Here is a 25,894-nt window from a genome sequence, read left to right on the forward strand (position 1 = left end):
TTAACTCACCTTAATCCACTTGATCGCGCAGCCGGCATCTCTTCTGTCTTCTTCTTTGCAGTGCACAGGAATAGGACCTTTGATGACGTCACTGTGCTCATCACATAGTCCAATCACATGGTTCATCACCATGGTGAGGGACCATGTGATTGGATCATGTGATGTGACGTCACCACAGGTCCTTAGCCGGCAGCTCAACATTACAGAAGAAGACAGAGATCCGCAACTACGCGATCAAGTGGACTCGGTGAGTTAATTTATTTTTATTTTTAACCCCTCCATCTCTATTTTACTTTGCATTCTGTATTCAGAATGCTATTATTTTCCCTTATAACCATGTTATAAGGGAAAATAATACAGATCGGGTCCCCAGCCCGATCGTCACCTAGCAACCATGCGTGAAAATCGCACCGCATCCGCACTTGCTTGCGGATGCTTACGATTTTCACGCGGCCCCATTCACTTCTATGCGGCCTGCGTTGCGTGAAAAACGCAGAATATAGAGCATGCTGCGATTTTCACGCAACGCACAAGTGATCACAAGAAAATCACCGCTCGTGTGCACAGCCCCATAGAAATGAATGGGTCCGGATTCAGTGCGGGTGCAATGCGTTCAGTAGTAAAACATAATTATATAAAAATATATAAATTTGGTACTGCTGTAATGGTAATGATGCGTAGAATAAGGTTGTCATGTCATTTCTAGCAAACAGTAAATGCCATAAAAACAAAACCCCAAAAACAATGGTGGAATTGCATTTTTTCTATTTTCACCCAGTACAAGATATGGTAAATTAAATGGTACTACTAAAAATACAACTAGTCCTGCATTAAAAACAAGCCCTACATGGCTACATGAATGGAAAAGTAAAACAAAAAATATAAAAATAGGCTGTGTCCTGAAAGCTCAGCTCACAATAAAATAATATTCACAAGTACATAATGCATAGTTATGGGTACGACTGCAAGAAAATCGGGCAACATTTCAAATACGTCAATGTTCATGTACCGTACGTAAAAAAGAACACTGTTGGATTTTTTGTCGCATGCTGTGCTCGACTTTTAGTCCACTGACTTCAATGTAAGTTGCGAGCGACACGAGTCTCACCTGTGACAAGGCTGCAAATCGATGTCACATAAAACATGTTGCCGTGTAGCTTTACCCTAAAATACAGATCTTTTTGGTTGTTTCCTTCACTTGATAGTACACGTTTCATTTCTGTAAAATGGCCACCAGCTTCTTAGGCCGTATTCACACATCTGTGTCCGTGATGACACATGTAACAAGATGGTCAGTGGTTTATTCATGAAGGATCTGTGTTTGGTCCGTGTGTCTATTTTTTGCCCCTCTGTGTCATCTGTGTTCCACGGACACTGCTCACTGCTAATTCCACGGACTGCTAAAAATTTATTTTCCGAGCACCTCCTACCAATGGTCCCTGAAACGCAGACAAAACATGGATGCCATCCATGTTGTGTCCTTGGTTTTCACAGACCCATAGACTTCCACAGGTGTGCTGGTGGCCATCTTACAGAAATGAAGAGGCGACTGACAATTAGAGGAACTGCACCTGAAAGATTAAAACTGAGGGTACCAGTCATGGGCGGACTGGCCGTAGACCCTACAGGGAAAGTTCTCAGCGAGCCGATGTTCATGGGGTTGCTCGAGCCCTCCTCACAGCCATCAGCTGGGTACATAACAACCTGATGCACCTAGGGTTAATGTAGGGAATGTCAGGTATTTATGTACCTGGTGGGCGGTTGCAGGTGTTCTCAAATGGCTTTCAGCTCCACCACAAAGGGGCTCCTACTAGGGAGGTATTATGTGCTGCACTATGGTATTTGGTTCTGCTGGGGTGGTATTATGTGCTGCACTATGGTATTTGGTTCTGCTGGGGTGGTATTATGTGCTGCACTATGGTATTTGGTTCTGCTGGGGTGGTATTATGTGCTGCACTATGGTATTTGGTTCTGCTGGGGTGGTATTATGTGCTGCACTATGGTATTTGGTTCTGCTGGGATGGTATTATGTGCTGCACTATGGTATTTGGTTCTGCTGGGGTGGTATTATGTGCTGCACTATGGTATTTGGTTCTGCTGGGATGGTATTATGTGCTGCACTATGGTATTTGGTTCTGCCGGGGTGGTATTATGTGCTGCACTATGGTATTTGGTTCTGCTGGGGTGGTATTATGTGCTGCACTATGGTATTTGGTTCTGCTGGGGTTGTATTATGTGCTGCACTATGGTATTCGGTTCTGCTGGGGTGGTATTATGTGCTGCACTATGGTATTTGGTTCTGCTGGGGTGGTATTATGTGCTGCACTATGGTATTTGGTTCTGCTGGGGTGGTATTATGTGCTGCACTATGGTATTTGGTTCTGCTGGGGTTGTATTATGTGCTGCACTATGGTATTTGGTTCTGCTGGGATGGTATTATGTGCTGCACTATGGTATTTGGTTCTGCTGGGGTGGTATTATGTGCTGCACTATGGTATTTGGTTCTGCTGGGGTGGTATTATGTGCTGCACTATGGTATTTGGTTCTGCTGGGGTTGTATTATGTGCTGCACTATGGTATTTGGTTCTGCTGGGATGGTATTATGTGCTGCACTATGGTATTTGGTTCTGCTGGGGTGGTATTATGTGCTGCACTATGGTATTTGGTTCTGCTGGGGTGGTATTATGTGCTGCACTATGGTATTTGGTTCTGCTGGGATGGTATTATGTGCTGCACTATGGTATTTGGTTCTGCTGGGATGGTATTATGTGCTGCACTATGGTATTTGGTTCTGCTGGGGTGGTATTATGTGCTGCACTATGGTATTTGGTTCTGCTGGGGTGGTATTATGTTCTGCACTATGGTATTTGGTTCTGCTGGGATGGTATTATGTGCTGCACTATGGTATTTGGTTCTGCTGGGGTGGTATTATGTGCTGCACTATGGTATTTGGTTCTGCTGGGGTGGTATTATGTTCTGCACTATGGTATTTGGTTCTGCTGGGGTGGTATTATGTTCTGCACTATGGTATTTGGTTCTGCTGGGGTGGTATTATGTTCTGCACTAATGCATTGCTGACCCTGTCTACTTGATTTGTCTCTGCCTACTTGTGTTGGCCTCTCCTCCTGTCAATTTGGACCCACCTAAGATATAGGACCCCCTGGCACCAGGTATTTTAACGATGTATTATACACTTTTTATGAATTTATTATTGTGAACCGTAGATTCGCTTAAAGCCCACAATGTTGTCAAACCAACTCATAAGAGAGGGTACCTCTGTCGACCGCAACAGCACTGTCCTTGTAGTCATATGCTGAATGTGAGCAGTGTTTGTTGTCAGCAGTCGCTCCGGCGGGGGGAGCAAGCAGGAATTAGTTTATTAGCAGAAATACCTTGCAGATCTTGAATTTGTATCTGAGAAGGTCAGGGGCGGATTAGGATTTAAAAGTAGCCCTGGAAAAAAAAAAAAAAGTGGCCCTATGTTGTGGGCGGGTCCAGATTGAGAGAAGGTGGGGCCAACATGAGTAGGCGGGACCAGAAATACCATAGACGAGGGAGCAGTATATGATGCAGCAATTTTTTATTTGGCTCAGTGCAGCACAATATACTGCTCCAGAAGAACCAAAAACCTCTCTAGAAGCTGCCCCTCTGTGGTGCCCAGTGCTAACTGCTATGTCCTGCCCTCCTCCTCCACTTCTCTCTAATTAAGATATGGAGAAAGGGGATGAAGACTTAAAACAAAGGCAACAGCAGAGAGCCAGCCCTACGTTCAGCATTCTGACTGGTCTTTCAGCGTTACCATACATACATGGGAGTACAGCGTCGCATACCTCTCACATCCAGTCACGTCTCCTCTGATGTAGATATTCTCTTTCCTCATCTTCTCCGTTAAGACCAGACAATACATGATGACATCTTCTAGTCGTGTTCCATCTCTGCAGAGTTTGACACACAGATATCTTAGAGTCCTCAAATTTCCATCATCCTCCCCACCATGGTGCCCCAACATTGTCATCCTGCTGCTGCCCCAATACTGAGCCTGCTGTGGTCCCCAATGCCCCCAAATAGCATACTGTAAAAATAATAATGCCCCCTATAGTGCCCCTAGTGACAATAATGCCTGCCCCCAGTAACAAAAAAGTCCTGCCTATAATTCCCCCTAGTAATAATAATAATGCCCCCAGTAATACCAATGTCCCCACAGTGCCTCCAGAATTAAAAATGCCACCTTGTTATAATAATGCCCCCAGTATTAATATTATGTATTGTATTGTGTCTCCCGTAATAATAATGCCCCGTATTGTGTCTCCCGTAATAATAATGCCCCTAGTAATGTCCTCCCCTTGCCCTCCAGTAATGCCCCCTGCCCCAGTAATATCCCTATAGGACCCCCAGTAATATCCCCATAGCGGCCACAGTAATGCCCCCCCGCCCCCAGTAATGTCCCTATAAAGCCCCCAGTAATTTCCCCCCTGCCTCGAGTAATGTCCCCTCCCCCCAGTAATGTCCCTATAGCTCCCCCAGTAATGTCCCCCCTGCCCCAGTAATGTACTTATAGTGGTCACCTTAATGCGCTCTGCCCCCAAATCCCATTATTGTCAAATGGCTGGAAAAAAAACAACTCACCTGAGTGCAGTTCCCCGCATACACGCGGCAGACTCTTCTGCCTGTGTCCTGGAGCAGGAGGGGCAGGGAGGACGTCACCGCGTCAGTCGCATTGATGCTGGGAGTGGGAGGAGCCACAAGTCCTTTGACATCTGGAGGGCAGAGTAGTGATCTCTGTCCGGTGTCAAAGGACCTGACAGCAGGAGGTACAGTGGGGGGTGCATTATTAGGGGCAAAATAATAAGATTACAGCAGGGCAAGTGGTGGTCGTCGCCCTCACTACAATACACATTGGGGCCACCAGCAGCCCTGCTGTGATCTCATTATCACGACAGTGACATGATAATGAGATCGCAGCAGGGCTGCTGGTGGCCGCAATGTGTATTGTAGTGAGGGCAACAGCCGCCACTAGCCCTGCTGTAATCTAACCTTCCTGACACAATGTGTTATGATGCTGGCCCATAGCATACCCCGGTGGGGTACATTGCCAATCTGCCCCTGGACAAGGAACAATCTATTATTCCAATGTGACAACTAAACTTTGCCCAGGGTGGGAAAGATTTCACATAAATTGCATCATGCGCCCAAATGATTGTAAGAAAAACAGTCATTTATACATCTCTATTTTAGGTTTAAGCCTCAAAAGCACTGTTGTTTTATATGGGTGTCATGCATTCCTGATTATGTAATAGCAGGGTTTTTTTTCTAAAAAATAAAACAGTACAGTTTCAAAGAAAAGATATATATTGTATATGCCTACAATATAAATTTCAGCTTTCAACAATGTAGGATACAGAGAAATAAAACGGGTATTAACGTATAGATGGAAAGCATGCACTTACCTGCACAACCTCATTTCTCACACCAATTGTATAGAGCCAGTCTCGGACTTTAGGATAGCTGTTCAGCTTCTGCGTTCTCTCAGGATGAGGCACTTGGAGCTTGCACTGAAGCTGTTTACTGATGTATTTCATCAGCTTGGCCTGCAAGGATACAAGAATATCATCAGTATACAGCAGAGAACAAGTCGAACCAGCCATGCTGCCTGGAAATAAAGGTATAAAATCACAGTAAAATGTTATACAGTCTATGGAGAACATTGGGAACTGGTACTCAGACCTGGGCTTGTCTAACCTCTACACGGCCACTTCTGGTCACATGCATGAAAACGGTCTGAGAGAGAAGGTAATCTTGTTACTCATGTAAATCAGAATTGACCTACTGCTTTTTGAATGACACTGGAAAAATTAAAAGTGATTTCTGACTCCTTTAGGAAAGATGGCCCCTTTAGGTGCCTTGACATGCAGCAGATTATGTGAAGAAATGTATGCAACTGAAAATCAGCCCCAATGAAGCTTCCAGAAATCCATGTGCTTCCCACCAAAACAACTTCATTCACGTTACAGAGGACCTGTCACCACAAAATGCAGTACACGCTGCAGGCAGCAAGTTATAGAGCAGGAGAAGCTGAGCTGATTGATATTTAGTTTTATGGGAAAAGATTTAGTAAATCTTGTCAATTATACACTTATATATCTGCTCTCTCTGAGCTTAGTTGTAAAAGGGGGGCATCTCTTAGTGATTGATAGCATTCTCTGTATAAGTGTAAATACATAGCTGGTCAGTCACTGATAGCTGTACACGGGGGAGGTGTTATCAGTGATTGCTAGTGTTCTCTGTGTAAGTGTGTATACATAGATAACTGTCAGTCACTGATAGATGTACAGAGGGGTGGTGTTATCAGTGATTGATAGCATTCTCTGTGTAAGTGTGTATACAGAGATAGCTGTTAGTCACTGATAACTGTACACAGGGGAGGTATTGTCAGTGATTGATAGCATTCTCTGTGTAAGTGTGTATACAGAGATAGCTGTTAGTCATTGATAACTGTACACAGGGGAGGTATTATTAGTGAGTGATAGCATTCTCTGTGTAAGTGTGTATACAGAAATAACTGTCGGCCACTGATAGTTGCACACAGGGGAGGTATTATCAGTGATTGATAGAATTCTCTGTGTAAGTGTGTATATAGTACATAGATAGCTGTCAGTCACTGATAGTTGCACACAGGGGAGGTATTATCAGTGATTGATAGAATTCTCTGTGTAAGTGTGTATATAGTACATAGATAGCTGTCAGTCACTGATAGCTGTACACAGGGGAGGTGTTATCAGTGATTGATAGCATTCTCTGTGTAAGTGTGTATACAGAGATGCTGCCAGTCACTGGGGAAGCCTATGTGCTATCCGTCTTTCACAGATGTAAAAACTAGACTTGGTCATATAAACAACCAAGGCTACACATGCTTGATCTCTTTTCAAAGACACATCTCAGGAGAACATCCATACAACAGCAGGCTTCTTGAACCACTCAGGTCAGAAACAGAGAGATTCATGACAGAGTAAGCCACAGTTATCAAAAAGCATCAAGCATGGTAGAGGCATAATATGACATTGCCGCCTGGACATATTAGGAATTCTGAACAGGACCAAGAAAGAGCATTCATCTGTCCACTGGAGATGGAGTATAATCAAGTTACGTAGGAAGATAACAATCAAGAACCCAGAAGAAAACCTACATCTGAACAAACGACTATTTTTGAACTGTCCTAGTCAAATTCCTGACTTGAAGCCACAGAAAAGCAAGGACAGGACCTAAACAGAGCAGATCGCACACAAAAATGTATCTTGTTGAATTTAAAGGGGAATTCCTATTTAAGCCATTCTCGGTTGGGGTCCGAATACCTGTTCTACGTAGCAGCCAGAGTTGGCTGGGGTTACGGACTCGGCTGAGTGAGCAGTGGTATGCCATGTCTGCAGCTCCCATTTGCTTCTATACAACCAGCATAACACAGTCCTCCGTTACCACAGACACCTCTGTATGAAAATGGCTGATATGGGAATAACCCTCTAAATCTGCTTGGTAAACATGGATAGACTACATGTGGCTGCAAGAGAGGATCATCCAGTGGACCTACACTCAATAATGGGCCCCTAATACAAACAGGTCCAGCAGAAGACAGCCCCATTTAAATGTAACTTTGGCAATTATAATTCAAAAATGGTTATATTCATTTAATGTGACATAAGCAATACTTGGGGAGATGGTCAGATATTTTCTCACAGCACTGTACATATCATGTACCTTGTAGGAATAATTATTTTACATTGCCATAATGCAGAATGTCACCTCTGTGGGTTGAACAAAAAGGTCTCCATGGAAACAAAGCTTTTGTTTAGTTTTAAACCATTAATGCCAAACGCAAAAATACATTTTATCTTCGCTATAAATAATAAGTCAAATCCCAAATGCACTCGAACAACTGGTACCAACTGCATTAAAGTCTAAGGGTACTTTCACACTAGCGTTGTTAGAATCCGGCAGGCCGTATTCAAACGGAAAGCTCTTTTTTTCCGGATCCGTTAGACGGATGCGGTGAAATACCAGATCTGTCATCGTACGAAATACCGGATCGTATTTACATTTTTTCAAGCTCAAAAGAGAAACCCGCTCCTCCTATAAACAGACCAGAAAACTGGATCTGGAGATGCAGCAATTTCTGGAACACTTGGTACCGCATCCGGCATTAATACACTGCTCAAAAAAATAAAGGGAACACTTAAACAACACAATGTAACTCCAAGTCAATCACACTTCTGTGAAATCAAACTGTCCACTTAGGAAGCAACACTGAGTGACAATCAATTTCACATGCTGTTGTGCAAATGGGATAGACAACAGGTGGAAATTATAGGCAATTAGCAAGACACCCCCAATAAAGGAGTGGTTCTGCAGGTGGTGACCACAGACCACTTCTCAGTTCCTATGCTTCCTGGCTGATGTTTTGGTCACTTTTGAATGCTGGCGGTGCTTTCACTCTAGTGGTAGCATGAGACGGAGTCTACAACCCACACAAGTGGCTCAGGTAGTGCAGCTTATCCAGGATGGCACATCAATGCGAGCTGTGGCAAGAAGGTTTGCTGTGTCTGTCAGCGTAGTGTCCAGAGCATGGAGGCGCTACCAGGAGACAGGCCAGTACATCAGGAGACCGTAGGAGGGCAACAACCCAGCAGCAGGACCGCTACCTCCGCCTTTGTGCAAGGAGGAACAGGAGCACAGCTAGAGCCCTGCAAAATGACCTCCAGCAGGCCACAAATGTGCATGTGTCTGCTCAAACGGTCAGAAACAGACTCTATGAGGGCCCAACGTCCACAGGTGGGGGTTGTGCTTACAGCCCAACACCGTGCAGGACGTTTGGCATTTGCCAGAGAACACCAAGATTGGCAAATTTGCCACTGGAGCCCTGTGCTCTTCACAGATGAAAGCAGGTTCACACTGAGCACATGTGACAGACGTGACAGAGTCTGGAGACGCCGTGGAGAACGTTCTGCTGCCTGCAACATCCTCCAGCATGACCGGTTTGGCATTGGGTCAGTAATGGTGTGGGGTGGTGTTTCTTTGGAGGGCCGCACAGCCCTCCATGTGCTCGCCGGAGGTAGCCTGACTGCCATTAGGTACCGAGATGAGATCCTCAGACCCCTTGTGAGACCATATGCTGGTGCGGTTGGCCCTGGGTTCCTCCTAATGCAAGACAATGCTAAACCTCATGTGGCTGGAGTGTGTCAGCAGTTCCTGCAAGACGAAGGCATTGATGCTATGGACTGGCCAGCCCGTTCCCCAGACCTGAATCCAATTGAGCACATCTGGGACATCATGTCTCGCTCTATCCACCAACGTCACGTTGCACCACAGACTGTCCAGGAGTTGGCAGATGCTTTAGTCCAGGTCTGGGAGGAGATCCCTCAGGAGACCGTCCGCCACCTCATCAGGAGCATGCACAGGCATTGTAGGGAGGTCATACAGGCACGTGGAGGCCACACACACTACTGAGCCTCATTTTGACTTGTTTTAAGGACATTACATCAAAGTTGGATCAGCCTGTAGTGTGTTTTTCCACTTTAATTTTGAGTGTGACTCCAAATCCAGACCTCCATGGGCTGAAAAATTTGATTTCCATTTTTTAATTTTTGTGTGATTTTGTTGTCAGCACATTCAACTATGTAAAGAACAAAGTATTTCAGAAGAATATTTAATTAACTCAGATCTAGGATGTGTTATTTTTGTGTTCCCTTAATTTTTTTGAGCGGTGTATATCTCTATAGAAATTAATGCCGGATCCGGCAAGTGCGGTATTGTTCTGTGATTTTTAACAGAAAAAATACCGCAGCATGCTGTGGTATTTTGTCCGGTCAAATACCGTACAAAGGACGGAACGGAAGACATCCTGATGCATACTGAACGGATTGCTTTCCATTCAGAATGCATTAGTACAAAACTGATGCGTTTTTTCTGGTATTGAGACCCTTTACTGGATTTCAATACCAGAAAAGAATAACGCTAGTGTGAAAGTACCCTAAGCCTTTCAAAGTAATATCTCATGCTCCTCTGATCTCACTGAAGCACTGCACCACTATATAGGACATACCTCCTATGGCTGTATGATGGAAAGTTATTTTTATTCATCTTTCCTATGTTTCAACACCTTGCAATTTTCAAGATTTCTGCTTGCTGTAACTGAATGAAAATATTCCGGTTTCCATCCAGAAAACCATTACAAACCGAACCCATTTGTAACAATCACATGAACATGCTTATGAAGATGTACAAGCAGTTCTTTAAAGGGAACCTGTCACCTGCAAAACGCATATTAAACCGACCACAGTACCTTATAGTATCCCCCAGTGTGTGGCTAATCATGTTTTTCTTGCCTCTTTGTGTTTCTTCATATTTGTTAAAAACGCTGTTTTAATGTCGGTTGGCGCTGTCTCCGAGTCAGGCTTGTAGTCAAGGAGGCAGTGGCCTCCTTGCTTCAAGTAAAGCTGAGCCCGCCCCTTACCCCTCCTTTCTACAATTAGATGGACATGCTGCCGTGATCCCTCTCTTCTAGCGCATGCGCGGTACGCTGCCTGTTACAGCGCAATCCTCACTCACCCGCCTGCATTTTGCTGACTGCGGATGCGCCGGACAGTTCGATTGCGCGCCCGGCCGTCACGCTGTAACAGGCAGCGTACCGTGCATGCGCTAGAAGAGCACGATCCCGGCATCACGTCCATCTAATTACAGAGAGGAGGGGTAAGGGGTGGGCTTAGCTTTACTTGATGTAAGGAGGCCGCTCCCCCCAGGACCTTATTGAGTCATTCCGAGCCCGTCTAGCTGCTGTTCATGCTGCACATGGTGGTAACTCTGGATATTAGCTGATGGTCATAATAATGTGACTTGACTGTGTAGGATGTTAAGGAGATGAAAGGGTCAGTATTGCTAGAAAACTGATAGAAGAAAACCAAAGAGTGCTCACTATTATGCGTAGGAGAGTTGGTTAACTGGGAAAGTTGGAAGGAGAAGTTAGGAAGAGGAACATGGAGGAAATTAGATTTAAAAAAAAAAGGATAAATAATCAAGAGTGGGAAAAATGGATGTAATCCATGGATGGAGTCCTGAATTAACAGCAGAGATCAAACCTCGGTATCTCATGATCAGCACTGTTAACAGCATTCAAAGAAAAGACTGAGAGGGGACCTATTTTGTGACATGACCGAGGCCGACCGCCCAGGATCCATTGAAGGACTTCTGGGCTGGCTGACCATGTGTCCTGTTTTTTGGGCATACTTAGACATTCCCTAATAACTGCCTATGTAGAACACAGGCTAATGAAGAAATCAAAATGAAAAATAAGATTACAAGAAAAATTAAATTAATAAAAAATGAATGCTTAAAGGGGTTATCCGTTTTATTTATATTGATGACCTATCCTCAGGATAGGTCATCAATATCAGATCAGCGGGGGGCAGACTCCAGGCACCCCCTGCTGATCAACTGAAGAGGCCGTGCTCTTCTCTTCAATTCTTACCTGCTCACTGTCGCAACCGCAGTGGTAAACAGTGTAATTACGACTCCGCCGCCCCATTCACTTTAATGGGAAGGCTTCTTCCTGTTCAAGCGGAAACAGGAAGGAGCCATCCCATAGAAATGAATGGGACGGCTTAGGTGTGATTACACCTGCTCACTGCTGCAGTAGCAACGGTGAGCAGGTAAACAGTGAAGAGAAGGTTGCGCTTGTACGAGTGCGGCCTTCTCTTCACACAGCTGATGGGTGGTAGTGCTGGGAGTCGGACCCCGCAGATCTGATATCGATGACCTATCCTGAGGATAGGTCATCAATATAAACAAAGCGGACAACCCCTTTAAAAATGAGAAAGTATGCCTTTTTGCAACGAATTTCAATAAACCTAAGGGTACTTTTTTCTTTTCCGGCATAGGGCTCTTTCACACCTGCGTTGTTGTGTTCCGGCATAGAGTTCCGTCGTCGGGGCTCTATGCCGGAAGAATCCTGATCAGGATTATCCTAATGCATTCTGAATGGAGAGAAATCCGTTCAGGATGCATCAGGATGTCTTCAGTTCCGGAACGGAACGTTTTTTGGCCGGAGAAAATACCGCAGCATGCTGCGCTTTTTGCTCCGGCCAAAAATCCTGAAGACTTGCCGCAAGGCCGGATCCGGAATTAATGCCCATTGGAAGGCATTGATCCGGATCCGGCCTTAAGCTAAACGTCGTTTCGGCGCATTGCCGCATCCGACATTTAGCTTTTTCAGAGTGGTTACCATGGCTGCCGGGACGCTAAAGTCCTGACAGCCATGGTAAAGTGTAGTGGGGAGCGGGGAGCAGTGTACTTACCGTCCGTGCGGCTCCCCGGGCACTCCAGAGTGACGTCAGGGCGCCCCAAGCTCATGGATCATGTGATCACATGGATCACGTCATCCATGCGCATGGGGCGCTCTGACGTCATTCTGGAGCGCCCCGGGAGCCGCACGGACTGTAAGTATACCGCTCCCCCGCTCCCCACTACTACTATGGCAACCAGGACTTTAATAGCGTCCTGGGTGCCATAGTAACACTGAACGCATTTGGAAGACGGTTCCGTCTTCAAATGCTTTCAGTACACTTGCGTTTTTCCGGATCCGGAGTGTAATTCCGGCAAGTGGAGTACACGCCGGATCCGGACAACGCAAGTGTGAAAGAGGCCATAGAGTTCCGTCAAAAGGGCTCAATGCCGGAAGAGAACTGATCAGTTTTATCCCCATGCATTCTGAATGGAGAACAATCCGTTCAGGATGCATCAGTATGTCTTCAGTTCAGTCATTTTGACTGATCAGGCAAAAGATAAAACCGTATCACACTGCCCACCGGATCACACTGCCGCAAGTGTGAAAATAGCCTAAGTCACAAAACATAACATAAAACATAAATATTATACACATATTTGGTATTGTCACAACTCTAATAACCTGTATAATGAATCGAATGTATAATTTAATATGATTGGTATATGCTGTAAAAAAAATTATCCTGCGGTGTATTTTTTTGTTTTTTATTTTGTTTGCTTTTTCTTTTGCCTATATGAAGATCAATATAAAGGAAACACTAAGAAACTGAATTTGTAACTAAAATTGGAGCTACATAAAGTACCACTCATCGCACAAAACAAAAGTTATTACCAACAATGCCAAGAGAAAAAAATATAAAAATGTTCTGGTCCTCAAGGCCAAAAGCTGAAGCTTTTACAAGAAGCCAATACTGAAGTTTGGTAGCTATTTACTCATGTAAAACCAAACTTTAAAATGTTTTTAAGTTTTCAGTTTTAAGATATTCAACAGCTGTCAGTGCAAGGAACCAAACTTGGCAGTACTCACTAAACACAGACCACATGTTGGGATAGGAATGTGAATCTCATGACACCAAGACCAATGTGATGACTATGTAAGTTTCCAACCATCGAATACAATGGGGGAGGTAGAAGGGTTAAAGACGTATTAAACATACATGTTATCATTTCCAATTACATCTGGGTGACCAAGAATAAATGTATTGAAGACTTTGTAGCCATTGAACAGAGAAGAAATAAAATATAAAGAAACAGTGTAGTAATCAGAATACACTACAATAACTGAGGAATAGAACAACATAGCGTTATATGAGAATCCTTCTTGCTTCGTAAATCAGACAGGTCCTCTTCAAGAATAATGGAGGACATGTTGTACTAGTGCATACAAAAAGTAGAAAATGTATCATAGGAACTGAACAGATAACTTATGTTGTGACCCAATGACAGCAGTGTTGTTAACAGACATTTAGCATTTGTCAGTTTTAAAGGGGTTGTCTCACATCAGACATTGGTGTTTGATAGGTGCGGTTCCCACCTCTGGGACCCGCACCTATCTTTAGAATGAGGAGGAGGGTGCACCTCAAGGTGGGACTCTCACCTATAAGACATTGGGGGCATAGTGATATGGCCCCAATGTCTGAGGTGAGACAACCCCTTTAAGTCTGTCTTTGCTTTGTGTGCCTGCCCCAAATTTATGAAATGGTGCACCTTAATAATATATTTGGCATATTAAAGGGCATCTGTCAGTAGATATGTAGCTATGAAACTGGCTGACCTGTTCCATGTGCGCTTGGCAGCTGAAGGCATCTGTGCTGGTACCAGGTCCATATGTGCCCGCATTGCTGAGAAAAATGATGTTTTAATATAGTGAGCCTCTAGGAGCAATGTGGTTGTTGCTGTTACAGCTAGAGGCTCAGCTTCCAGCTGAGGGCTCATGCACACGAACGTGGTTTGGTTCCGCATTTTGTGCGACTCGGATGCGGACCCATTCACTTCAATGGGGCCCCAAAAGATGCGGACAGCACTTTGTGTGCTATTATAGGCGGGCCGTTCCTCTCTGCAAATTGCGGAACGCACACGGGTGGCGTCCGTGTTTTGCGGATCCGCAATTTGCGGACTGCAAAACAGGGCGCGGTCGTGTGCATGAGCCCTAAGTCTCTATGGGAACATGGGACCAACACAGATGTCTTCAGCTGCCAAGCGCACATGGAACAGGTCAGCCATAGGTCCAAATCTGCTGACAGATGCCCTTTAATCATATATTTGGAGTGAGTGCGATGTGGTTTACACCTATATGTGTAAGGGTACATTAGGCGGTTGCCTGGCAAGGGTTTTTATTTTTATTTTTTTTGCGACCTTTGCAAAAGTCACACATAGTGAATGCACCATAATCCAGGTCTAATCTCACTTTTAGCTCTTAAACACAGACCACTTTGAAAAGTGTTGAGGATCACAAAATGTTGCAAAATTGGACCAAATGTTGCAGAAAACTCTGCAATCGGCATCACGTGCAACATTTTCCAGCCAAAAGACTGACATATCTGTCTGATTTGATAAATGTCCCCCTTTGCCTTTACCAGTCAACAATTTCTACCATTGTTTTCTTGATTTAACAGAGGTATGGGGTGAATTTACCATCCCCCTACCAGTTTTCTGGTGTAAAAAGGTCAGAAATACCATGTTTGAAAGTGTTTAAACACCACTTGCGCAAAAAAAATTGCGCAAGTGGTGTTTCTCTGCAGACCATGACACATTCCTGAAAAGAGGGTGTGCAAGGAGAGGGAGTTTTCTGGTGTAAAAGACTGAAATCTGCGCCAGCTAGGGACTGGCACAGATTTGAATTTAGGCACAAGGACTGCCGAAGTTGTGCCTAATTTATGACGAGGCGTGAGCTCACCTCTGGGGATATCATAGACCAGCATAAAAGGCTGGTCTATGATAAATTCCCCACCATAAAAATCCTGAGATGAATGGAGCAGAGCAGTTAATAACAATGCCTGAATTCTTCATGGGAAGTTCCTTGGAAACCTTGGCAATCAAATTGCAGAACAAAATTTCTGAGAAGAGAATGACGCAAATAAACTGCATAAACATCTGAGAACTCAGACCACAAGCAGACACCGCTTTCCTGAGCCTCTGAGATATCTGAAGGCCCACCATGAATACCATATACTGTATAACATATCCGTAGTAAACAACACCATACAAATCTGGGAGAGCTAGCTGAGGGAGGGCAGGTGCCTCGGCCCCTCCATCTCAAGTTCACCTCTTAAGCCATGTATCTACAGTTGCAAGAAAAAGTATGTGAACCCTTTGGAATGATATGGATTTCTGCACAAATTGGTCATAAAATATGATCTGATCTTCATCTAAGTCACAACAATAGACAATCACAGTCTGCCTAAACTAATAACACACAAAGAATTAAATGTTACCATGTTTTTATTGAACACACCATGTAAACATTCATAGTGCAGGTGGAAAAAGTATGTGAACCCTTGGATTTAGTAACTGGTAGAACCTCCTTTAGCAGCAATAACCAAACGTTTCCTGTAGTTGCAGATCAGACGTGCACAACGGTCAGGAGTAATTCTTGACCATTCCGCTTTACAGAACTGTTTCAGTTCAGCAATATTCTTGGGATGTCTGGTGTGAATCGCTTTCTTGAGGTCATGCCACAGCATCTCAATCAGGTTGAGGTCAGGACTCCGACTGGGCCACTCCATAAGGCGTACTTTCTTCTGTTTAAGCCATTTTGTTGTTGATTTACTTCTATGCTTTGGGTCGTTGTCCTGTTGCAACACCCATCTTCTGTTGAGCTTCAGCTGGTGGACAGATGGCCTTAAGTTCACCTGCAAAATGTCTTGATAAACTTGGGAATTCATTTTTCCTTCGATGATAGCAATTCGTCCAGGCCCTGACGTAGCAAAGCAGCCCCAAACCATGATGCCCCCACCACCATACTTCACAGTTGGGATGAGGTTTTCATGTTGGTGTGCTGTGCCTTATTTTCTCCACACATAGTGTTGTGTGTTTCTTCCAAACAACTCAACTTTGGTTTCATCTGTCCACAGAATATTTTGCCAGTACTGCTGTGGAACATCCAGGTGCTCTTGTGCAAACTGTAAAGGTGCAGCAATGTTTTATTTTGGACAGCAGTGGCTTCCTCTGTGGTATCCCCCATGAAATCCATTCTTGTTTAGTGTTTTACGTATCGTAGATTCACTAACAGGGATGTTAGCATATGCCAGATACTTTTGTAAGTCTTTAGCTGACACTCTAGGATTCTTCTTCACCTCATTGAGCAGTCTGTGCTGTGCTGTTGCAGTCATCTTTACAGGACGGCCACTCCTAGGGAGAGTAGCAGCAGTGCTGAACTTTCTCCATTTATAGACAATTTGTCTTACCGTGGACTGATGAATAGCAAGGCTTTTGGAGATACTTTTATAACCCTTTCCAGCCTTGTGCAAGTCAACAATTCTTAATCGTAGGTCTTCTGAGAGCTCTTTTGTGCGAGGCACCATTCACATCAGGCAATGCTTCTTGTGAAAAGCAAACCCAGAACTGGTGTGTGTTTTTTATAGGGCAGGTCAGCTGTAACCAACACCTCCAATCTTATCTCATTGATTGGACTCCAATTAGCTCTTGGAGATGTCATTAGTCTAGGGGTTCACATAGTTTTTCCACCTGCACTTTGAATGTGTACATGGTGTGTTCAATAACAACATGGTAACATTTAATTCTTGTGTGTGATTAGTTTAAGCAGACTGTGATTGTCTATTGTTGTGACTTAGATGAAGATCAGATCACATTTTATGACCAATTTGTGCAGAAATCCATATCATTCCAAAGGGTTCACATACTTTTTCTTGCAACTGTAGATACATGGCTTAAGAGGTGAACTTGAGATGGAGGGGCCGAGGCACCTGCCCTCCCTCAGCTAGCTCTCCCAGATTTGTATGGTGTTGTTTACTACGGATATGTTATACAGTATATGGTATTCATGGTGGGCCTTCAGATATCTCAGAGGCTCAGGAAAGCGGTGTCTGCTTGTGGTCTGAGTTCTCAGATGTTTATGCAGTTTATTTGCATCATACTTTTTCTTGCAACTGTATGTACTGTCTCTTAGGGGTAGATGGAACTGGCTCAGTGTTCATGTGCGCGAGGAGTGACATTGTTACAGTTAACACACTCTTGTCACAGGTCAAGCATAGAGGCCTTTTCCAGAAAAGGGAGAAACAGGATCAGCACTATATCTACCCTGTCATATTATTTCCATGACTGAAAGTCACCCTGTACCTACCTGTATTACCTCTATTAATATGCAAAAAGTGGTACTTATGTGTAGAAATTAAAGCAACTCAATTTAAAGGGGTTGTGCAGCCCTAGTACACTGATGACCTATCCTAAGGATAGGTCATCGATACCAGATTGGTGAGGGTGCAGCTCCCAGCACCCCCACCGGTCAGCTGTTTGAAGAGGCCGCAGCGCTCGTTCAAGCGCCACGGCCTCTTTACTGTGTGACTGCACGCCATCTAACTTGCGAAAAGGGCGTGCCGTTGTAGTTACACTGAAGGACCGCTAGTTAGACAATGTGTAGTTAAACAGTGATGGGCGGGGGTGCTGGGTGTCGAGCACTCGCCGGTCTGATATTGATGACCTATTCTGAGGCCAGGTCATCAATATATTAGCGCTACACAACCCCTTTATATGTAATTTTGCTACAAGATGTTGCAATGTATTATAATGTATTCGCAAGGCCCTGGCTTATATATAGATATGTTTGCAGCTGACATGGCAATCCACTAGCATTCCACGATCGCGTCAACAGTCCTCCCCAGCTGTTAAAGCACTCAAATGTCGCCTTTGCTATTGACCACAGCATTTATGGGGTAAATGACCACGATCAGAGTTTTTCCTGGCTGACATAGCGGAACGTTAACTGCTAGTCGCAGATGCCACCAGCTGGTGAAAGAACGGGCCACTACCGTGACATCTTAGCAAGGCAGTTAGTGGATATGACCTGCTCAGCGCAACATACTACTGGAAGAAGTTAAAAAAACGAAACTTAAATTAGGCCTATCCCCAACCTCCCACCCCCCCCCCCCCCTCCGCACAGCTAATTCCAGAATTGGATTAGCAATTTCATAATAGGTGCTCAATGTTTTCTTCACATACAACACATTTGTAAACCATATTTCCCAGAAATTTCGGCGTACATGTTAAAATTATCCCGTTGTAACATGATGCGCACATAAACAGGCTTTCGCAGGCAGCGCTCATTACAGAAGATCTTTATTGAAGCCACTGCACCTGCTACTCCCATAATTTATTAAGGCAAGGTGTTACTTTTAATTAACTCCGTGCTCCCTGGATAGCAGCAGTCCTGGGGTTACTAAGAAAATAATGCCATTTTATATGGTTTATACGTTTGAAGGGCTGCCACAGTGCATAATGCGTACACTGTACCTCCATATGCCTCTGGCTTCATACAGTGCGGGGCATATACATTTTTTTCTGTCAGCAGCCATACGGATTTTCTGTCTGCCCCTTTTCCAGATGTCCTCATTTAGTGTGCGGTCCAGCGGCAGGATCGGCATGTGGATTACTAATCGTCGGGCCGCCCATGGACTTGCTATTGTTTGACAGTGAGGATAGTGGTTAGTTATTTAATGCATTTGCTCCATAGCATTACCTCTTCATACATGACCATCTACTCCTTCCATCTGCCCAGCTCTGTGATGGAGTGTATGCTGACTGGAAGTTGTGGGAGACCTTCTATCTTCATTGAGCAGGACCTGCGCTGACGTCACAGCGCTCACCACGTGGTGAGCGCTATGACGTCAGCGAAGGTCCTCTTGCAGGTCCTTCAATAAGAACAAAGAAGAGGATCCCGGCTGCGCGATCAAGTGGATGGGGTGAGTAATGTTTTTATTATTTTTTAACCCTCAATTGACATTATACTTAGCATTCTGTATAAGAATGCTATTATTTTCCATTATAACCATGTTATAATGGAAAATAATAAAGTAAATGGAGTCCCGGGTCATACATCCCTCGTCTCCTTAGCAACCATGCGTGAAAATCGCACCGCATCAGCACTTGATTGTGGATGCAATGTGATTTTCACACAGCCCCATTCATTTCTACGGGGACTGCGTTGCGTGAAAAACACAGAATATAGAACATGCTGCGATTTTCACGCAACGCACAAGTGATGCGTGAAACACATCGCTCATGTGCACGGCCCCATAGAAATGAATGGGTCGGGATTCAGTGCGGGTGCAATGCGTTCCCCTCATGCATTGCACCCACGCGGAATACTCGCCCGTGTGAAAGGGGCCTAAGGGTGCTACCACACGCTCAGGTTTTTAATACACTTTTGAAACAGCTCCCATCCCCTTCAGGCCAGTTTCCATCTCTGTAAACTGCTACTTGGGCAGGTGAAAAGACACAAATGTATAATCGTCAACCTGACAAATAGGTCACCTCACAGTTCTCTTAGCTTAGTTCACTGCAGCAATGCATTACGTAAAATGTCGTTTTTAGGATATGTTCTCATCTCGTTTTATCTTGTATTACCAGTACATATGCCAAAGGTGTCCATAGCCCCTCATTAACCATATGATGGTCAAAAGAGTGTCCTTTCGGCCTCCAGTGAGCTGGTATGAGTTACCTTTATTAAGGTTGCCCACATTTGTTAAAGTGATGACCTATCCTCAGGATAGGCCACTAATATCAGATCGGCGAGGGCCTGACCGCCGGTACCCCACATCCTATTTACTTGAATACTGTAAAAGTTTGAACATGGGGGGGGGCAATGCAAAGAAAAATCTGTTATTTTCAAAGCTTTTTTAAAATATTTTTTTTTTACATAGTAAAACACAAGAAAAATTATATAAATGTGGTATCACCATAATCATGCTGCTCTGGAAAATGAAGGTAACAGGTCAGTTTTACTGCATAAGGAACACTGTAAAACCAAAACCCATAAAACTGCCAGAATTGCATTTTTGTTTCAATTCCACCCCATTTGAAATTTTAACCAGCTTCCCATACAATATTAAATGGTGCCATTAGAAAGTACAACTTGTCCCAGAAAAAGCAAGCCCTTCTACATTTATGTGATGGCACTGGGAAGGCAGGCGGTAAAAAATGATAACTAAAAAACTTTTTATACAGTTTTTAATCAAAGTCGCAATAGTCTCTACTCAAGTCAACAACTACTTGGAATTAGTCCAAAAGAGATTAGTGAATTGCACTGTACTCAATATTGGAGATAAATGAATATTCTATACGTGAAGGCAGCAAGGTATTTTTTTGTTTATAAAGAGCTTAAGAAGTTTATGGGGCACATTTATCAAGCTCGCCTGTTTTTAGGCTTTCAATTAGACAGGCGTATTTTCTTCACTTGTCTTTCCTTTGCTGACTTTCAATCAAGCACTTCATAAATTAGAATAGGTGTATTGCCATAAGTCTGACCTCTAGTGGTTCTTTATCAGTACAACAGGTTCATATTCACGGCCCCTTTCACACGAGCAAGTTTTCCCTGCGGGTGCCATGCATGATGTGAACGCATAGCACCCGCACTGAATCCTGACCCATTCATTTTAATGGGTCTGTTTACATGAGCGTTTTTTTTTTTAACGCATTAGTTCTGCGTTGCATGAAAAACGCAGCATGTTCTATATTCTGCGTTTTTCGCAGAGCCCAGGTCCCATAGAAGCGAATGGGACTTCAGTGAAAAACGCATTGCATCTGGAAGCAAGTCCGGATGCAATGCATTTTTCACTGATGGTTGCTAAGTTTGTAAACCTTTAGGCATCTTTCACATGGGCGCTGTGGGAAAATGTGCGGGTGCGTTGCGGGAACATGCGCGATTTTTCCGCGCGAGTGCAAAACATTGTAATGCGTTTTGCACTCGCATGAGAAAAATCGCGCATGTTTGGTACCCAAACCCGAACTTCTTCACAGAAGTTCGGGCTTGGGATCGGTGTTCTGTAGATTGTATTATTTCCCCTTATAACATGGTTATAAGGGAAAATAATAGCATTCTGAATACAGAATGCATAGTAAAATAGCGCTGGAGGGGTTAAATTTTTTATTTTTTTAAAATTAAACTCACCTTAATCCACTTGATCGCGCAGCCGGCATCTCTTCTGTCTCCTTTGCTGATTGCAGGAAAAGGACCTGTGGAAACGTCATTCCGATCATCACATGGTCCATCACCATGGTAAAAGATCATGTGATGGATCATGTGATGACCGGAGTGACGTCACCACAGGTCCTTTTCCTGCAATCAGCAAAGAAGGAGACAGAAGAGAAGCCGGGCTGCGTGAACAAGTGGACTAAGGTGAATTTAATTTTTTATTTTATTTTTTTAACCCCTCCACCCTATTTTACTAAGCAGTCTGTATTCAGAATGCTATTATTTTCCCTTTATAACCATGTTATAAGGGGAAATAATAATGATCGGGTCTCCATCCCGATAGTCTCCTAGCAACCGTGCGTGAAAATCGCACCGCATCCGCACTTTCTTGCGGATGCTTGCAATTTTCACGCCACCCCATTCATTTCTATGGGACCTGCGTTACGTGAAAAACGCACAAAGAGGAGCATGCTGCGATTTTCACACAACGCACAAGTGATGCGTGAAAATCACCGCTCGTGTGCACAGCCCCATAGAAATGAATGGGTCATGATTCAGTGCGGGTGCAATGCGTTCACATCACGCATCGCATCCGCGCAGAATACTCACCCGTGTGAAAGGGGCCTTAGTTTTTTTTATCATGTGCGTGAAATAGGCATCAAAGCGCATTACACCCGTGCCCAAAAAAAATGAACAACTGAACACAATCACAGACAAAACTGACTGAACTTGCTTGCAAAATGGTGCGCGTTTCCCTGAATGCATCCGGAGCCAATCCGTCACGCTCATGTGAAAGAGGCCTAAGACTGGTCTAATTAGTATGCACATGAAAATGTGCTGCAAATGATCTGAAATTAGGCACGTCTCCAAGAAAGTAGACGAAATGTGGCGCAACTCGCCATTTAAAACAGCGGCAGAAAAGTACTCCAGCCCTTGAGTGGAGTAGAAATTAGGCCGGGTTCACATCACCATAACGGTGATGTGAACCCGGCCTTAGACAGTTTTTATAAAAAAAATATGGTGCAAACCAAGGCACACCCAAGGTAGAAAACGGCTAAATTAGTCTAAAAAAAATCAAAATAGGCGAGCAAGAACTGAAGTGCTCACCACGGGACTATGCGGGTGGAGCAGTCCAGGATTCTCTTTAACAACACCACTGCGAACTAAGGTGATGGTGGCTGGCTGTCAATGGCAGGACAGATAATGAGAACTTTAAAGTGTCTTCGGCTAAAATAAAGTACAGTGAACCTAACATAAAGTACAGTATGCATCTTTAAAAGGCTTGTCTAAGTTAACCCTTTCATGACCAAAGGTCATTGATGCCCCAGTGTCCAGGTCAAAATTTACAAATCTGACATGTGTCCCTTTATGTGGTAATAACTTTTGAACGCTTTTACTTATCCAGGCCATTCTGAGATTGTTTTCTCGTGACACATTGTACTTCATGACGGTCATAAATTTGAGTCAATACATTTCACCTTTATTTAGGAAAAAATCCCAAATTTACCCAAAATTTAGAAAAATTCGCAATTTTCCAAATTTATATTTCTCAGCTTTTAAAACAGAAAGTGATACCTCATAAAATATTTATTACTTAACATTCCCCATATGTCTACTTTATGTTGGCATCATTTTGTAATTGTCATTTTATTTTTTTAGGACGTTAGAAGGCTTAGAAGTTTAGAAGCAATTATTAAAATTTTTAAGAAAATTTCCAAAACCCAGTTATGTTCTGAAGTCACTTTGTGGGGCTTACATAGTGGAAACCCCCCATAAATAACTAGAGACTACACCCCTCAAGTTACTCAAAACAGATTTTACAAACTTTGTTAACCCTTTTGGTGCTCCACAAGAATTAAAGGAAAATGGAGATGAAATTTCAAAATTTCACTTTTTTGGCAGATTTTCCATTTTTATCAATTCTTTTACGGTATTCACCTAAGGGGTTAGGTCATGTGATATTTTTATAGAACAGGTTGCGGCGATACCTAATATGTATACTTTTTTTATTTATTTCACTTTAACACAATAATAGCATATTTAAAATTAAAAAAAAGATGTTTTAGTGTGTCCATGTTCTGAGAGCTATATATTATTTATTTTTTTTGCGATTTTCTTATGTAGGGTCTCCATTTTTGCAGGATGAGGTGACGGTTTTACTGGTACCATTTTGTTTGACATACGCCTTTTTGATCGCTTGGTGTTGAACTTTTTGTGATTTAAGGTGACAAAAATTGATTTTTTACAAATTTTTTACATTTTTTTTTACGGTGTTCATCTGAGGGGTTAGGTCATGAAATATTTTTATAGAGCAGGTTGTTACGGATGCAGCGATACCTAATATGTATACTTTTTTAAATTAAATTTCACTTTAACAGCATATTTGAAATTAAAAAATTGTTTTAGTGTCTCCATGTTCTGAGAGCTATAGTTTTTTTTTATTTTTGGAGCAATTTTCTTATGTAGGGTCTAATTTTTTTGCGGGATGAGGTGACGGTTTTATTGATACCATTTTGTTCGACATAAGCCTTTTTGATCGCTTGGTGTTGCACTTTTTGTGATGTAAGGTGACAAAAATTGAATTTTTTACACAGTTTTTAATTTATTTTTTTATGGTGTTTATCGGACAGGGTGGATCATGTGAAATATTTATAGAGCCGTCGTTACGGACGCGGTTATACCTAATATGTTTATTTATTTTATTTTTTTCCTTTTTTATAGGAAAAGGCAATTTATTTTATTTGTAATTTACATTTTTATTTTATTATTTTCACTTTTTTTTATCAAGTCTCACTTGGATCTTGAAGATCCAGTGGGGCTGATGGCTGTACAGTACTTTGCAATGCTCTTGCATAGCAAAGTATAGTACTATCAGGTAGATGGCAACACTGGACGCCTTTGCAAGGCGTACGGTTGCCATGGCAACCACCTGCCGCTGCTATCGCAGAGCAGCAGCCCCGATGGTTGAGAGAGGGAGCCACCTCCCTTTATTAACCCCATGGATTCCGCTGCCGCGGCATCTAAGGGGTTACAGCAGAGTGTCAGCATACAGCTGACACTCGCTGCTGATGGCGGCAGCTCAGGAAAGTAACCGCTGCCATCAAATACAGCAGTGGGACCGCATCGGGGGCAGGGGGCACAGATGGGGGCAGGGCCGGAAAGGAGGGGTACTGCCAGCATGGAGGGGCACGAATGGGACAGAGCGCATGGCAGGCGAATAGGTTGGAGGCAGGGTGCACGGGGGTTGGGGGGGGAATCGATGGACAGATGATGCAAGGGGGACAGATCGGGGGGCATGGAGCACACACTACCTGATTTCAGGCTCTGATCTGCAAAATGCAGATCAGAGTCGGAAACAGGCACTTCTACACTACGGCTATCCGATTGGTTAGTTTGCACAGACTAATCAATCGGGTCGATCTCCGGCAAGGGACCACTCTGATTGGTCCTTTGCCGGCATTACTGGACTGTATGCTGTCCGTGACAGCAGCAGTGCAGGGACAGAAGCTTTAATCCAAGCGTTTTGCAGCGCTTGAGCTGCCATGACGTCTACACACGTGTTAGCTGCACGGGGTATGTGCAAATAGCACATACAGTCAGGTCCATAAATATTTGGACATCGACACAATTCTAACATTTTTGGCTCTATACACCACCACAATGGATTTGAAATGAAACGAACAAGATGTACTTTATCTGCAGACTGTCAGCTTTAATTTGAGGGTATTTACATCCAAATCAGGTGAACAGTGTAAGAATTACAACAGTTTGCATATGTGCCTCCCACTTGTTAAGGAACCAAAAGTAATGGGACAAATGGCTTCTCAGCTGTTCCATGGCCAGGTGTGTGTTATTCCCTCATTATCCCAATTACAATGAGCAGATAAAAGGTCCAGAGTTCATTCCAGGCTACTTTCACACTGGCGTTTTGGCTTTCCGTTTATAAGATCCGTTCAGGGCTCTCACAAGCGGTCCAAAACGGATCAGTTTCGCCCTAATGCATTCTGAATGGAAACGGATCCGCTCAGAATGCATCAGTTTGCCTCTGTTCCATCTCCATTCCGTTTTGGTGTCCGTCTGACGAAACTGAGCCAAACAGATCCCTTCTGACACACAATGTAAGCCAATGGGGACGGATCCGTTTCTATGACACAATCTGGCACAATAGAAAACGGATCCGTCCTCCATTGACTTTCAATGGTGTTCAAGACGGATCCATCTTTAGCTATCCACATAGCTTTCCACATAGCTGAATACTTGTCTTCCTCTAACAGTAGTCGGTTCCTGCCTGGTAATTGTTTTAAGTTTTTGATAAACATTCACCATCTCATCTATTAAGCCCTTAATAGTAATGATTTTCTTTATTTCTATGTCAAGGATCTTGAAAGGTCATCTAATCTAGATGACGGTAAGCTGCTT

General features: G+C 43.6%; 1 protein-coding gene across 3 annotated transcripts in view; it reads right to left on the bottom strand.

Annotated features, from left to right (window-relative positions):
• The window catches only part of KSR1 (kinase suppressor of ras 1), a 154,228-nt gene that overhangs the window by 84,363 nt on the left and 43,971 nt on the right, over positions 1-25,894 (bottom strand). For all 3 annotated transcript variants that reach the window (XM_040424872.1, XM_040424873.1, XM_040424871.1), the window contains exon 2: positions 5,448-5,588. In XM_040424872.1, the coding sequence (XP_040280806.1) occupies positions 5,448-5,588 (141 nt within the window). The remainder of the gene's footprint in view (positions 1-5,447; positions 5,589-25,894) is intronic.

The sequence above is a fragment of the Bufo bufo genome, chromosome 3 (assembly GCF_905171765.1).
Source record: "Bufo bufo chromosome 3, aBufBuf1.1, whole genome shotgun sequence".
In the NCBI taxonomy this organism is placed as follows: Eukaryota; Metazoa; Chordata; class Amphibia; order Anura; family Bufonidae; genus Bufo; species Bufo bufo.